The 17,004-nt window shown below is 42.0% G+C and overlaps 1 protein-coding gene across 5 annotated transcripts in view; it reads left to right on the forward strand.

Moving 5' to 3' along the window:
* STARD3NL (STARD3 N-terminal like) overlaps positions 1–17,004 on the forward strand; it is a 104,297-nt gene that overhangs the window by 51,583 nt on the left and 35,710 nt on the right. For all 5 annotated transcript variants that reach the window (XM_040434167.1, XM_040434169.1, XM_040434165.1 and 2 more), the window contains 5 exons: positions 2,049–2,332; positions 5,920–5,997; positions 10,704–10,781; positions 13,483–13,536; positions 16,215–16,332. In XM_040434167.1, coding sequence (XP_040290101.1) covers positions 2,108–2,332; positions 5,920–5,997; positions 10,704–10,781; positions 13,483–13,536; positions 16,215–16,332 — 553 coding nt within the window. In that variant the 5' untranslated portion in view covers positions 2,049–2,107. The remainder of the gene's footprint in view (positions 1–2,048; positions 2,333–5,919; positions 5,998–10,703; positions 10,782–13,482; positions 13,537–16,214; positions 16,333–17,004) is intronic.

Raw genomic sequence — 17,004 nt, forward strand, 5'->3', positions numbered from 1 at the left:
CCACTCTGGAGGTCTGGTATTTCATTAAAACCAGCTTAGAAATCTGGTTACCCACTCCCCTTTCCTTCATCCACATCCCCTCCCATCCCTCACTCAGTGGACATATATGTTATTTTTTTTCCAACCATACTTTTTATTTATCTGTGTAACCATACCACGGCTGGAGAGTATCGTGCACAGGTCCAATTCAAGTTAGTTGGCCCAATGCATTATACTCCTTTGGGTGTGCACCTGCAACTGTACCGCCAAGTATGCAGGAGTGCTGCGTCACAACAGATGGTCAGTGCGCCCATGGGCATGCGACCAAAGACTGCTGTGTAGCCAGCTAGAATTGCAAATAATGAAGGAGAATAGGGTCACGTGGAAACCCAGAAGTTGCCATGACCTGACAGTCGCAAACAATTCAACCTTGAAAGGGTTGTCTGATCACAGACAATCACTTTGATATGAGACCTGCTACAGCCTCCGAGTCCTGAAACCCCAGTCCTGAAATAACCGCATTTGTGAGGATAGTTTCCTTAGGATGCTTATTTGCTGGTGTAGCTGCTACATGATGAGAAATGCAGTGTTACATATGGCCATTCCGATATATACAGCCATTCAGGAAATGCATAAATGGATTGGATTGGTTAAAGCGGCTCTTTGTTCTGGCTCATGTGCCGCTTGGGAGACACGTCACTGCTGTGTCCAGTGATTGGCTGCAGCAGCACACGTGACCCCGTTTGTGGCGCTGTAAGCCTGGAGAAGACATTGGTGAACCCTAGGAGCTGTAAGCAAGCGTCAGGGAGCACAGTTTGCTTCAGCCAACAAATCTTTTAGGGGTGGGGTGGGGCGGTTGAAAATGTATAGGCGGTTGGACAACGCCTTTACTGTAAAAGACTTGCCATTAACACAATAAAAATAATATTCAGAGCCGAGTGACCATCGCTAGGGGCCCTTTCACCAAGGATCAGAACAGTTATCAGGATGTTCGTATGAAGTATGAACGATCATTTCTGATTATTTAATTGCATAAAGAGGCTGCTGATCAACCATACAGAACCTGAAATCGTCATTTGTGGGCAGCACATCGCCCTATGCATACAGGAATGCATCTGTGGGCAGCAGAGAAGAACGATTGCATTAACGATCATTCAGCCCTGTACGTAGGAGATGATTGCTGCATCTAAATAAAGTTCTACAGCATATGAATCTTCAGGAAGGAACAGTTAAAGGGGTTATCCAATTATAAGAAAACCTCCCCACATGTGCTGGGCCCCTCACCGGTAATATACTTACCCCTCTCCCGGCGCCGCTCCTGGTCCCCGCACTGCTGCTGCTTCTCTCTGCAAACAGATGAAAACATCTGGTGTCGGGTGGGGGGAGGACGAGCCTCCCTAGCATCAGTGGTGACGCTAGGAAGGCTCGTCCGTGTCCCCGCCTACCATTGGCTGCTCCCCCACGACACCGGATGTTTTCATCCATGTGCAGGGAGAAACGGAGGTGCGGGGACCAGGAGCGGTGTCGGGAGCAGGGTAAGTATATTACTGGTGAGGGGCCCGGCACATGTGGGGGAAGGGGGTTTCTTGTAATTGGATATCCCCTTTAAATCCCCATTATTGCCTTGGGCATCGGCCAGTGTAAAATACTTTCCAAGACTTTATAACTGATGACTTATCCTCCGAATAGGTGATCAGTATCTGACACCCGGTAACCCTGCCAATCAGCTGTTTGAGATGCCACAGGCGCACCTGTGAGAGCCGCAGCCTTCTTACAGCTCACCAAGCACAACGCCGTACATTGTATAGCAGCTGTGTTTGGTATTGAGCTCCGCCCCATTCACTTCTATTGGGTTGAGCTGCACCTAGGCCATATGACAGCTGAACGTGTCGTCACTGGCCTAGGGAAAGCTGAGAGAAGGTGAGCGCCGCTGCTTTCTCAAACATCTGATCAACAGGGTCCTGAGGATAGATCATCAGTTAGAAAGTCTCAGAAAACTTTTTTAAACATAGATCATTCTTGACCTTAATATTAAGTAATATATGAATAATGACAATTCATTTCCACAGATTCAAATACTTTTAGGTGATGATACAGAAGAGAAGAAGGCATCCTCTGCTCAGTCACAATGAACCAGCAGCAAATTAACAGCGACTATGCACGGAGCAGTGTCGTGGATTCCCATGGTTCACTGCTGGACGTCCATTCAATTAATAGTGCTGAGTTGGTGGCAAGACTTGAATCCTACGAGAGCTCAGGGAAAAAAAGCATATCTGATGTCAGAAGAACATTCTGCCTCTTCGTCACCTTTGATTTCCTGTTTGTCACTTTATTGTGGATCATAGAGCTAAACGTGAGTTATTGCTTATTTCTGACTCTTCAGATTAGTAGAGCAATTATTCACCTTGCGAATTATATATTTAATGTTAACAGGAAAAGTTTATTATTTATGCAAATTTATTTTTTGCTTTTATTTTTACTAAGAAGCACCCACGCATTTGAGGGTCACATTTCATTAAAATAAATTGGAGAGCCAAGTGCGCTTACACAACTGTTTTGTATTTTTCTATTCCCAAGGGCAATCTCTGCTTCATTTTTGAGTGTGATACTCTTACTTAATGGTGTTGTCCAGCGGGGAGAAATTGTATGCAGAGGTCTGAAGTTAGGTTAAAAATATAAAAAACACCATACTCCCCTCACTAATCCCCTGCCACTCCTGATCTGATGCTTACAGGGTCCTCACTGTTCTCTAATACTTGGTTGTCTCTTTGCACAAATGGAATGGTCACCGCTGCACCCAGTGATTGAGCGGAAGTAGAGACCAGTGGGGACCTGGTAAACATCAGAACTGTTCCGGTCGGGGACCCTTAAGGTGAGTATCAACCTACTCTAACCATTTGCATACAATTTTCCTACATTGGTCATTCTCTTTAACGTGTCATGCAAGTATATAAGTTGGAAACCTCTTTAATATTGCTGTACAGTGCAAGCAGACATCCTGTTGAAACCGCTAGTTTGAGAGAGAACCCTAAGGCTGCTTTCACATTAGCGGCAGCCTTCTCCGGCAGGCTGTTCTGGCGGGTGAACAGCCTGCCGGATCTGTGCTGCCGCTAGTGCACGTGTGCCGCCAGAAGTCCGCTCCAGACCCGCTCGCTGTAATGGGGGCGGGCCACAGGTCTGGCCGCAGCACGGCAAACATGCCGAGAGGTGGCCGGATTAAAACTACAACATGTCGGAATTCTGGCGGCACGCATGCACTAGCAGCAGCACAGATCCGGCAGGCTGTTAACCCGCCGAGACAGCCTGCCGGGGAAGGCCACTGCTAATGTGAAAGTAGCCTAATCTTGGCCGTTCAACACTTTAAATTCCATGATCTCTAGAGACCCAGTCATCCTATTGGTGACTTTGTTAAAAACTATACATATAGGATATAGCGCGGTCTATTTATACTGCTCAGTGAGCATGTAACACAGTGGTGGCATAGCTGTTTTTTATTCACTCCTCCATGAAAAAACTAATAAAGGTAAAATATATATATATATATATATATATATATATATATATATATATATATATACAGTCAGGTCCATAAATATTGGGACATCGACACAATTCTAACATTTTTGGCTCTATACACCACCACAATGGATTTGAAAAGAAACAAACAAGATGTGCTTTAACTGCAGACTGTCAGCTTTAATTTGAGGGTATTTACATCCAAATCAGGTGAACGGTGCAGGAATTAAAACAGTTTGCATATGCGCCTCCCACTTGTTAAGGGACCAAAAGTAATGGGACAGAATAATAATCATAAATCAAACTTTCACGTTTTAATTCTTGGTTGCAAATCCTTTGCAGTCAATTACAGCCTGAAGTCTGGAACGCATAGACATCACCAGACGCTGGGTTTCATCCCTGGTGATGCTCTGCCAGGCCTCTACTGCAACTGTCTTCAGTTCCTGCTTGTTCTTGGGGCATTTTCCCTTCAGTTTTGTCTTCAGCAGGTGAAATGCATGCCCAATCGGATTCAGGTCCGGTGATTGACTTGGCCATCGCATAACATTCCACTTCTTTCCCTTAAAAAAACTCTTTGGTTGCTTTTGCAGTATGCTTTGGGTCATTGTCCATCTGCACTGTGAAGCGCCGTCCAATGAGTTCTGAAGCATTTGGCCGAATATGAGCAGATAATATTGCCAGAAACACTTCAGAATTCATCCTGCTGCTTTTGTCAGCAGTCACATCATCAATAAATACAAGAGAACCAGTTCCATTGGCAGCCATACATGCCCACGCCATGACACTACCACCACCATGCTTCACTGATGAGGTGGTATGCTTAGGATCATGAGCAGTTCCTTTCCTTCTCCATACTCTTCTCTTCCCATCACTCTGGTACAAGTTGATCTTGGTCTCATCTGTCCATAGGATGTTGTTCCAGAACTGTGAAGGCTTTTTTAGATGTCGTTTGGCAAACTCTAATCTGGCCTTCCTGTTTTTGAGGCTCACCAATGGTTTACATCTTGTGGTGAACCCTCTGTATTCACTCTGGTGAAGTCTTCTCTTGATTGTTGACTTTGACCCACATACACCTACCTCCTGGAGAGTGTTCTTGATCTGGCCAACTGTCGTGAAGGGTGTTTTCTTCACCAGGGAAAGAATTCTTCGGTCATCCACCACAGTTGTTTTCCGTGGTCTTCCGGGTCTTTTGTGTTGCTGAGCTCACCAGTGCGTTCCTTCTTTTTAAGAATGTTCCAAACAGTTGTTTTGGCCAGGCTTAATGTTTTTGCTATCTCTCTGATGGGTTTGTTGTGATTTTTCAGCCTAATGATGGCTTGCTTCACTGATAGTGACAGCAACAGATTCCAAATACAAATAGCAAACTGGAAATGAACTCTGGGCCTTTTATCTGCTCATTGTAATTGGGATAATGAGGGAATAACACACAACTGGCCATGGAACAGCTGAGAAGCCAATTGTCCCATTACTTTTGGTCCCTTGACAAGTGGGAGGCACATATGTAAACTGTTGTAATTCCTACACCGTTCACCTGATTTGGATGTAAATACCCTCAAATTAAAGCTGACAATCTGCAGGTAAAGCACATCTTGTTAGTTTCATTTTAAATCCATTGTGGTGGTGTATAGAGCCAAAAATGTTAGAATTGCGTTGATGTCCCAATATTTATGGACCTGACTGTGTATATATATATATATATATATATATATATATATATATATCTATCCTAAATTAGTTCCAATGAAAACGCCAACTCATCCCACAAAACTAGCTCACTAATTAATTAAATAATAAAAAATAATTTTTAATAAAATTGATATAAAGTGTTGTGCTCCCCTTACTGATCCCCTGTTGCTGCCGCAGCAATGTCTCCTGGGTCTACTTCCAGTGTCTGCTTCCCGGGTGGAGAGGGACCAGCATGTAAAGATCAGTGGGGAACCTGGGAAAAGCAGTAAGAGCCAATGTTTCTTTGCGGGCGCTTGCTTTTTATAGTGGAAAAAATGGCACCAAAATGCATTGCTATTGCAGTCCATTTTTTTAGCCAAGTACTTATGATGGAACTTGGTTTCTTTTCTTTTTTTATCTTTGTTTCAGAATGTATTTTCATGGTGACAGTATTGGTAAAGCGGGAGACAGAGAAGTTGCATAGGTTCCCCTTTGAAAGGAATGGGATGAGACCGTATGCTACAGTCAGAATTATGGTGCACTCAGAAATTGCAGAAGCAATATGTCAATGCAGCTATTACTGTATGTGACCACTATTCTAAAACCCATATCATGCGCTGACATTTCCACACATAATTTTTTACTCTGTGTGGGTCATTCAAGTACCCGCATACTGAAATTCACTGTCTCTGGTGGGTCTTTAGGTGTTGTGATAAGTTGTAAAATGTATAGTAAAGTACTTTTGTTTTCTCCATTTAGGCAAATGTTAATATACTAGAGGCCTTGCAGAAAGAGGTTTTACACTATGACTACCGCTATTCGTTTTTTGACATCTTTGTAAGTATTTTTGAGTGAAGTGAGACTTGTTCGGTATCTGTGCAGCTGTGGTATAGTGATTGTAAACTTGAAGGCAGCGTGCATGGAGTATCTGGTACTTGGGGAGCATTCACACGACCATATCTGTTTTGCAGTCTGCAAACCGCTGATCTGGAAAACACAGATAACAGTCGTGTGCATACCACACTTTCTACGGGCCTTATTCTAGAACTGTTTATTGTCTTCCACATGGACAAGTTCTATAAATTGTGGAACGGCCACATGGATCTGGACAGCACACACATGATATACTGTTTTTTTCCATATTAGAAATCAATGGATCTGCTTTCAAGTTAGCAAAAATGCTTCCTTAAGGCCATAAAAAATTGCGACAGCGGTACCGTATGTTGTTATAAGGTCACATGTGCTTGGATCAGCTGTTTATTCCAGGCACTTTATCAAGGTACCCGCTAATTTTATTTGTCACTGCAGTGATGGCAGTCAATACTTTTAGAGTACTGACCTACTGAAGTCCACGTGCCAGTGTTGCGAGGGAGATGAGGCTGATGCTGCTCGCTGTCCCCGCCCTCCCCCGTCTTTAGATGATAAATAACAGTTTTCTTTCCTGATGCACATAGGAAAGAAACCTGTGAATCATCATCCAGAAGTAGGGAAGGTTAGGCTTGTAGTACAGCTGACAGGTTCCCTTTAAAGAGGTTGTCAGCGGAGGCCAGTGATTGGTCGCTGCAGCCACTTATGCAGTGGCAGATGGGGAGAACGGAGTAATAATAAAAGCAGCAGGAGATATCTATCTGCTGTTTCTTCTTGCTGGCTTTTGTTCACCTGGCTACAGCAATGCTTTTTTGTATTTCGAAGCCCAGCGGGGAGAGCTGGAGTGGTACTGCTGGATAATAAGCAAATCATCCTGCTTTTATTAGTTTATGCTATTTCCCCGCCTTGGCTCTTTTTTTTGGTTCAAAATGGGCACCCCTGCCATATATATGCAAAAAGGTTACCTGGTGGGGCAGGTTTTGAAGTTGTGAACATGTTTAGTACGTTCCATAAATATGAGGAAAGTGTATTCTTCATTCTTGTCTACCTACTGTACATCTACAGTGTAAGGGTGAGTATATGAGTATATAAGATTTACTCCAAACAGGGCTTTACACACGTGGGGGCAGTCTCCAGACAAAAGATATCACGCATTTTGAACAGAATGCAGTGATTTGTAAGTCTCATATTTTATAGAACACATACTTTTATGAGACATTTTACCATTTCATGAAAAAAAATTATAATAATTTAGAACCTGATGGCAGCAATGCATCTCAAAAAATATGGGACAGGGCCCTGTCTACCATAGTGTAGCAGCCCCTTTTCTTTTAACAGTCAGTAGACATCTGGGAAGTGAGGAGACCAATTGCTGGCGTTTCGGGAGATAAATGTTGTCCCATTCCTTTCTGATATAGGATTCTATTTGCTCTACAGTCCTGGGTTTTCCATTTCATGATGCGTGAAAGTTCAGCACCCGGACTCTTCTTCTGTGAAGCCATGTTGTTCTGATGGATGCAGTATGTAGTGTAGCTTTATCTTGCAGAAATACGCAGGACCTTTCCTGAAGACAATGTCTGAATGGGAGCATATGTTGTTCCAAAACAGGGATGCTCAACCTGCGGCCCTCCAGCTGTTGCAAAACTACAACTCCACGCGTGCCCTAATAGCTGTAGGCTGTCCAGGCATGTTGGGATTTGAAGTTTGGCAACAGCTGGAGGGCCGCAGGTTGGGCATCCCTGTTCTAAAACCTCTACCTACATTTCAGCATTGATAGTGCCCTTCCAGATGTGTAAGCTGCCCACGTCATTGGCACTAATGCAACCCCATAGCATTAGAGATGCAGGCTTTTGAACTGTGTGCTTATAACAAGTTAGTGGTCCCTCTCCTTGAGTCTGCAGAACACAGCGTCCGTATTTTCCAAAAATAATTTCCCATTTTGATTTATCTGACCATAGGACAGTTTTTCATTTTGCCTCAGTCCATTTTAAATGAGCTTTGGTCCAGAGAAGATGGCAGCATTTCTGGATCATGTTGACTTGCATTTGTGGAGGTGTTCCTGAGCCCATGCAGTGATTTCCAGCACAGAATCATTCCTGTTTTTAATGCAGTTCTGCCTGAGGGTCCAGAATATGAGCATCAGATATTGACCGTCGACCTTGTCTCTGGCGCACATGGGTTTCTCCAGATTCTCGTAATCTTTTGATGATCTTTATGTACTGTAGATGGTGGAATATTCACAGTTTTTTACAATTTTATGTTAAGGAACATTTTTCTGAACTTGTTCCACACTTTTTAAACACCTTTTTTGGCAGATTAATGAACCTTTACCCATCTTTGCTACTGCGAGACTCTGCCTCTCTAGCATGTTCTTTTTATACCCAGTTATATGACTTCGCAATTGCTTCTCCAGCGGTTTTTAATTTTTTATTGTGTTCTGTGATCTATTGTGTCCTAAATATGGGTCTATGAGATTTGCAAATCATTGCATTCTGTTTTTATCTATCACATCACAGTTTAGCTTTCCGTTCTTATGATCCGTCAGAAAAATAACTGACCTCCGATGGAAGTGACACATACTGATGCAAGCTGATCATAACTGATGCTCAATATAACAGATCCGTTTTTTTTCTGTTCTTTTGACGGATCAGAAGAATGGAAAGCTAAACAGTGATGTGAACTCCAGCACCCCAGCTTTTTTTAAATTGGGGTTGTACTTATAAGTAAGCATCCAGGTTCAATATTACAACACAAATGCTATAGGTAATGCTAAGTGGGACCACATAACAAACTACAATATCTACCAAGAATTCACAGCAATACCATCATTCTAAAATATAACTTTTAATATTTATGTATAAAATGGTCAATACATCCCTCTAATATATAAATAGTAGATAATAAAGTGAAAAAAAGGAAAGTAAATCAAAAACTAGGGTCAGATTGATGTTAACTAGCACAATATTAGCGGTTTGATTAGTAGATGTTAGTGAAACCTGCTTGGGGGTAATAGCCCTAATTCTGGCCCTGATGCAGTAGCCCTGCCTAATTACGGAATAGCCGCCCCGATAGGTACTCTTTGTCAAATATGTCCCCTGATGAGCCTGACACCAACCAGGCGAAACGCGTAGGGACAATTGGACATTTCACTTCTATAATTCTATGATTTTCTTTCTCATATATCTAACTTGATATTAGGATGTTGTCTGTCACCTATCTTGGGTAATTTTTTACATTTATTATTTTTCTTGTGTAGATTAGCCCAGGTGTTTCTGTAGGGTCCCTCATTACATAGGCATCCATCCCGTGACGGGGTCAATCAGGGACAATAGGAGGCACGAGAAACGGGATCGCCCCTATCGGGGCGGCTATTCCGTAATTAGGCAGGGCTACTGCATCAGGGCCAGAATTAGGGCTATTACCCCCAAGCAGGTTTCACTAACATCTACTAATCAAACCGCTAATATTGTGCTAGTTAACATCAATATGACCCTAGTTTTTGATTTACTTTCCTTTTTTTCACTTTATTATCTACTATTTATATATTAGAGGGATGTATTGACCATTTTATACATAAATATTAAAAGTTATATTTTAGAATGATGGTATTGCTGTGAATTCTTAAAGGGCTTCTGTCACCCCACTAAAGTGATTTTTTCTTTTTGGGCTAGTTAAATTAGTTATATAGCGATATATGAAAATATAATTGTGTTACTTACATTGATCCAGCAGTTTATTCAAAAAACGAAGTTTTATCATATGCAAATTCGGTCTCTACCAGCAAGTAGGGCGGCTACTTGCTGGTAGCTGCTGCAGAAATCCGCCCCCTCCTCTTGTTGATTGACAGGGCCAGCCGGGATCTCCTCCTCCGGCCAGCCCTGTCGGCTTTTCAAAAATCGCGCGCCTGTGTGGATTCGGCGCAGGCGCTCTGAGATGAGGAGGCTCGTCTCCTCAGAACTCCCTCAGTGCGCCTGCGCCGATGACGTCTTCTATTTCGGTGATGTCATCGGCGCAGGCGCACTGAGGGAGTTCTGAGGAGACGCGCCTCCTCATCTCAGAGCGCCTGCGCCGAATCCACACAGGCGCGCGATTTTTGAAAAGCCGACAGGGCTGGCCGGAGGAGGAGATCCCGGCTGGCCCTGTCAATCAACAAGAGGAGGGGGCGGATTTCTGCAGCAGCTACCAGCAAGTAGCCGCCCTACTTGCTGGTAGAGACCGAATTTGCATATGATAAAACTTAGTTTTTTGAATAAACTGCTGGATCAAAGTAAGTAACACAATTATATTATCATATATCGCTATATAACTAATTTAACTAGCCCAAAAAAAAAAAATCACTTTAGTGGGGTGACAGAAGCCCTTTAAGTTGTTAACCATTTTCTACTATAGAATACCTTGAACAGGATTATTTTCAATCTGTGAATACAATATCTACCAACCAGGTTGAGACATGTTATAGATAAGGGTACCAGAACCCACTCAGACTCCTACACATTTCACTTTTCAGAGGAAGCTAAGGGGCGAAATACATAGGTATACATTTTCATGCAGACATATTCAGGACGCTGTTTGGGATAGCATGCTAAAATACATAAGGAAACATTTGTTCCTTTACTTATGCAATCTAATATGCCATGATCTGCTTTTAATGGAATTATAATTTTTTTTCTCCACAGTTGTTATCATTCTTTCGATTCAATGTCCTAATTATTGCTTATGCAATATGCAAACTGCGCCACTGGTGGCCAGTAGCGGTAGGTATCTCTGTAGATGTATACATGCAATTATAACATTATTATCACATCTATTTTGCATAATACTAAAGAATTGTCACAAAGCAAGATCATTTGGCTGTGGGAATAATTTTGTATTGGTGCTAAGGCCACATGCACACGACCGTATGTATTTTGCGGTCTGCAAACTGTGGATCCACAAAATACGGATATCGTCTGTGTGCCATCCACATTTTCTTTGCTTTTTATGGAACACATTTTGTGGACTGAAATAGGACATGTTCTATATCTGTATTTTGCAGACCTCAAAATACATTCTGTCTCGTGCATGAGGTCTAAGGCCCCTTTCACACGGGCGAGTATTCCGCGCGGATGCAATGCGTGAGGTGAACGCATTGCACCCACACTGAATACCGACCCATTCATTTCTATGGGGCTGTTCACATGAGCGGTGATTTTCACGCATCACTTATGCATTGCGTGAAAATAGCAGCATGCTCTATATTCTGCGTTTTTCACGCAACGCAGGCCCCATAGAAGTGAATGGGGTTTCGTGAAAATCGCAATCATCCGCAAGCAAGTGCGGATGCGGTGCGATTTTCACGCACTGTTGCTAGGAGACGATCGGGATGGAGACCCGATCATTATTATTTTCCGTTATAAGGGAAAATAATAGCATTCTGAATACAGAATGCATAGTAAAACAGCGCTGGAGGGGTTAAAAATAAATAAATAATAATTTAACTCACCTTAGTCCACTTTATCGCGTAGCCCGGCATCTCCTTCTGTCTCCTTTGTTCAATAGGCCCTGTGTGAGCATTAAATACAGAAACAGGACCTTTGATGACGTCACTCCGGTCATCACATGATCTTTTACCATGGTGATGGATCATGTGATGACCGGAGTGACGTCATCAAAGGTCCTTGACCTGTAATGGATGCTCACCACAGGTCCTGTTCAGCAAAGGAGACAGAAGGAGATGCCGGCATCGCGATCAAGTGGACTAAGGTGAGTTAAATTATTTATTATTATTTTTTAACCCCTCCAGCGCTGTTTTACTAAGCATTCTGTATTCAGAATGTATTATTTTCCCTTATAACATGGTTATAAGGGAAAATAATAGCAATCTACAGAACACCGATCCCAAGCCCGAACTTCTGTGAAGAAGTTCGGGTTTGGGTACCAAACATGCGCGATTTTTCTCACGCGAGTGCAAAACGCATTACAATGTTTTGCACTCGCGTGGAAAAATTGCGGGTGTTCCCGTAACGCACCTGCACATTTTCCCGCAATGCCCGTGTGAAAGAGGCCTAAAGGTGTTTTCCAGAACTAATATATTGATGACCTATCCAATGCATAGTTTCAGTATGAGATCTGTGAGGGTCTGACACCCGCCAACCCCACCAATCTGTTATTAGGGACAGCTGTGGTGCCGGAAGTAGTGTAAAGATGTACAGAGCTGGAACACCACAGCTCCATACACTGTGTAATAGTCCCAGATAACCCCTTTAACATATTAGGACCTCCCATCCAAGAAAAATGAAAATTTTAAAAACTCCAGACTGTGATGAAGGGTCCTTCTACAGGGGCTCAGGGTGTGGCCAATTATCTGGGACAAACATTCTTAGTAATTGCCCAGTGTATGTAAACATGCCACCTTTCATCCGACAAATGAGCAAACGTTCATTTCTCATGTGATTGTGTCCACCAAAGATCCTCATTTGTCGGCAGCACATAAGCTGAGTGGGTGTCCTGCCAACCATATCTTATTGGAACTATCCCTGATGTGTATGCAGATGGCATATGTAAAAGTATAATTTACTAGATAAATCAAAGCCCCTTGAAGCATGAATTGGGCCAAATTAAAGTCTTCTTTGAGTAGACTGAAGTCTTTAAGATGGCTAAAATGAGGTCTGTGATTTGTTGTCAATAGCCAGCGACTGGGTCACCATGTGTGGTATAACAGCCTGTAGAGCATATGGAGGGGGACTCTCCTTAATATTATAGGTCCTATGGAGAATTTTTAATTTGTTTCAGAGAGACCTACTCAACAATTTACAGCACTATTGCCTACGGCGACCTCTACTTCCACGGTGACATAAGTCAGTTTGGATTCAGGTGTTGGGAAAAGGTTGATATACAGGAAGAATCCCCTTTCTGTGGTGTGCATATATATCTGTGGATTCCAGAAATGTATATGTGTTGGAGTCCTTTTACATGGGCAGATCTCCTGCTGGTATTGAGCACCGACTGACAATATAGCAAGTTGATTGCCGCTTGTTTAGACCCATACATAGAACACCAGAGCAATCATCATGACTGTGTTTGACCGAACGATCATTAATGTGATAATTCGTTCAAATACAGGTTCATCATTGTCGGCAGCACATCCTTGTTTACTTGGGGCAATGTGCTGCCAATAAATGATATTGATTTCCACGCAAAAGATGTGGTCAACCACACAGGACACAGGTCAGTGATTGGGGTGAACGTTTGTAAGAATCTTCATTCACCCGGTTGTCCGTCCAAGTGTGAGGGTGTTAAGATCCAGCAGTAAATAAAATGCTTGATAGAAATGAAAATATTTGGTTGTCGCTGAAAGGTCCCACCTGGGCGAGAGGGTCGTTAAGAGGTTTCCATTAGTTTAATGTGGATGTGGAGGTCATAAACAAGCTCATATATTATGATTTGAAGTGACTTTTTATTCTTATGCTTCTGAAGGTGACAACAGCAACAACTTGTGCCTTCCTGATAGTGAAAGTTATTGTATCTAAGGTAAGCATATATTATGTGTGGATAATTAGGTCTCTTAAAGGGGTTATCCAAGTTATTTTTTGTTCTTTGTATGTTTCTAACTACTCACATGTAAGGGGTTTTCAATTCACTTTCTTCATCTACAGTGGCCCCGTTCTCCTAGTTAGCTGAGGGTCACATGACTTGTGATGTCAGCTTCTTTACCCGCTCTGATGACGTTCCATGCACAAGCCTGAGGGAGAAGGTGGAGCAGCTCTGCCTCTGTGCACCGAATGTCACTGTGAAGGCTGTGCTGGTTGGAGAGATAAGCCACATCTCCTGCACTGCCCGATCTGCTGGCTGAGCTGTCTGCCCTGTATCTCCCATCCCACTGGATTTTTCAGCACAGTTTAACCCCTTCTACCATAAACATCACAGACTTGATGCTCTGCCTCGGGTACTGAGCAGCTGCAGGATTTCCTCTTCTCTAGGTGTGCACAGAATCTTCCCTCCCTCCTCACCCTGCAAACACAGAGCTGAAAAAGACTGGAGGAGTTCTCTCCTCTGTACTCTTCCGCTGGCTGTGAGGAAGTGTCTGCAGAGCTTTGCACAAGAACAAGAGGGGGAATGATCCTGTGTGTATCAGCAATGTCATTGTGTAGGACTACAAGTCTGAGCTGTACATACAACATGAGTATTCCAGCAGTCAGATTTCAGGCAGGGCAGCACTTTTATTGTTTTCTTTTGCTTAGTAGATGGAGGGAAAAGTCAGTCTTTGTTGACACCCACAAATATTCATGAGGAAAACTTCAGAGATTGTTGTTTCATGCCTCACGGCCCTGCAACTGCATGTAAACAAAGGGCCAGAACAGAATGAGGAAATATAATATATTTTTTTGCCTAAAACTGAGCGTATGTATATATTGCAGACCATAAGACTTGTAGTGCTTAATTTTTTGATATGACTGTGTGGGCACCTAGGCATACTGCCACATGTTCCGTTTTTTCAGGCTGAAACCAGAAGTGGATTGAAAAAAGTGCAGATGTTGTATCTGCCCTTACTTTCTCTCCTGTTATGATCAACAATTTATTTGGGCTTCAAAAACTGCTTCAAAAAGCCTGAACTTGTGGCAGCACCATACGTTCCTGGAATAATTTTGTATTTGTGTGACCAGGTTCCAGTCATTTATATTTATATCTATTTAGGGCTCCTTCAAGCACATCATTTTTCATCATTTTCTTTTTATTTCATTGTGTTTTTCATGGGGTTTCTCGCAATATTTTTTTATTTTGTAACATTTAAAACCAGCTTTATTCTGGTGTCTTTTTAAAGTCCTATAAAAAAAAGTCTATGGGGAAAAGGATACATGCACACAAACGTTTGTTTCCATGTCCGTTTTTTTTTTTTGTGGATAGGATGCGGACCCATTCATTTCAATGTGCTGTCCGCATCATTATGTCCGTTCCGTTGCTCCGCCAAAAAAATAGTGCATGTCATATTTTTTTCTAGTTTGCGGACAAGGATAGGCATTATTACAATGAATCCGAAAAAAAATAAAACGGATGCCATACGGAATGTCATCCTTTTTTTTGCGGACCGCAAAACACATACAGTCGTGTGCATGTAGCCAAAGAGTCATAAAAAAATACCATACCCAGAGCAAAGTACGGATTGAAATCAAATGGCACCAAAGTGCCACAGACCAAAAGCAACTGTATACTATGTGTTATACTGTATATTTCACTATAAAGTTTACCAGATTTTTGACCCCAAAGAAAAAACAAAACTGTGAAAAACTTTTTTTTCCCTTATGGGTAGTTTAAATGGTTTAAATATTTTGAGATTTAGCAGGAAGAATAATCTTCAGCATATTGTAGTAGCAGTAAGTAGATGAGATTTTCACACATTGCAGAAAAAATCTGTGTGGAATCCATGCAGAAATTGACCAGAGGTTTGGATTTTAGGGGGTGAAAACCAGGAGACCTCCAGGATAACACCTTTTAGAACTAGCCCAAAGTTAAACGGGTTAGTTGGTACAGTGGGTTCACCACCCTCCACTGTGCATTTCACATGTACTTCCCCCTTTGAAATACATAGAGTGGAATCTGCAGGTTATTCAAAGCAAAATCGATGGCAAATCAACAGCAGAAATTCTAGCCCAATCTGCAGTCTGTAGCGGAATTTCCACTGTGAAGAATCCACCCAGTGTGGCCGTATCTGTAATCTCCAGTGTGTCAATTTATTTTGACATTTTTCATTGCAGTTTACCCTTTGCAATGCATTGAGTGAAATGTCTAGCAAACCTGTTGCAAAATTCGCTCCAAATCCTCATGTAACTCTTGGTTCTTTCTTTCCGTGTACCCTTGAGAGACTTTCTAGTTTTGAAAATAAAGTTCAAAGGATCTTAAGTGCGGAATTGAAAAAACACTTTGAAATAATTTTTATTATAGAATGATGAAAAGTTGTATGAGAAGAAAAAAAGTATGTTTTTCCCCAGAAACATTACCACTCTTGTCCATAGATATCTGGTATTGCAGCTCATTCACATGAACAATTTTATAGACCCCCTATTCACATAAAATGTGTAAACCCCTTAGAGTTCTTTAACCACTTACTGTACATCCAATTCATCCCTAGTTATGATATACATTACATTGTTTCTTGTTTTTTTTTCATCACATAAAAATGATAAAAAGTTTGCTTATTTGCATTTTCCTAGCTGTTTTCGCAAGGTGCTTTTGGTTATGTCCTTCCCATCATGTCTTTTATCTTGGCCTGGATAGAAGCTTGGTTCTTAGATTTTAAAGTTGTACCGCAAGAAGCTGGAGAAGAAAATCGTGAGTGGTTAAGAATTGATATCTTTTATTATTTTTATTGATAACATCAGTAATCACAAGACTGGTTGCTTGAATTAATGTCAAAACATTCCCCTAAAAAATTAGCATTCTTCTGCAAGTATGGCACAAATGGAACATGCCCTTAAGGCTACTTTCACACTAGCGTTTTAGTTTTCCATCAGATCCGTCATAGGGGCTCAATACCGGAAGAAAACGCTTCAGTTTTGTCCCCACTCATTGTCAATGGGGACAAAACTGAACTGAACAGAATGCTCCAAAATGCATTCTGTTCCCATACCGGAGAGCAAACCGCAACATGTTGTAATTTGCTTTCCATCCTGGGATACGGAGCAAGACCCACAATGCAAGTTAATGGGGACGGATCCGTTTTATCTGCCTCAAAACAGATCCATCCTCCATTGACTTTCAATGGAGTTCATGAAGGATCCGTCTTAGCTATGTTAAAGATACTACAACCGGATCCGTTCATAACTGATGCAGATGCTTGTATCATCAGTAACGGATCCAGCTAAAACGCTAGTGTGAAAGTATCCTAAATACACACAGATTTTATTTTTTTGTAGTGTGAATTTAATTTAATTTTTTAACTCTGTTAATTTGCATTGTACAGTACAATGATTTGGAATCACACAGATTTGTGTCCTCTTTAGT

The sequence above is a fragment of the Bufo bufo genome, chromosome 5, assembly GCF_905171765.1.
Source record: "Bufo bufo chromosome 5, aBufBuf1.1, whole genome shotgun sequence".
Taxonomy (NCBI): domain Eukaryota; kingdom Metazoa; phylum Chordata; class Amphibia; order Anura; family Bufonidae; genus Bufo; species Bufo bufo.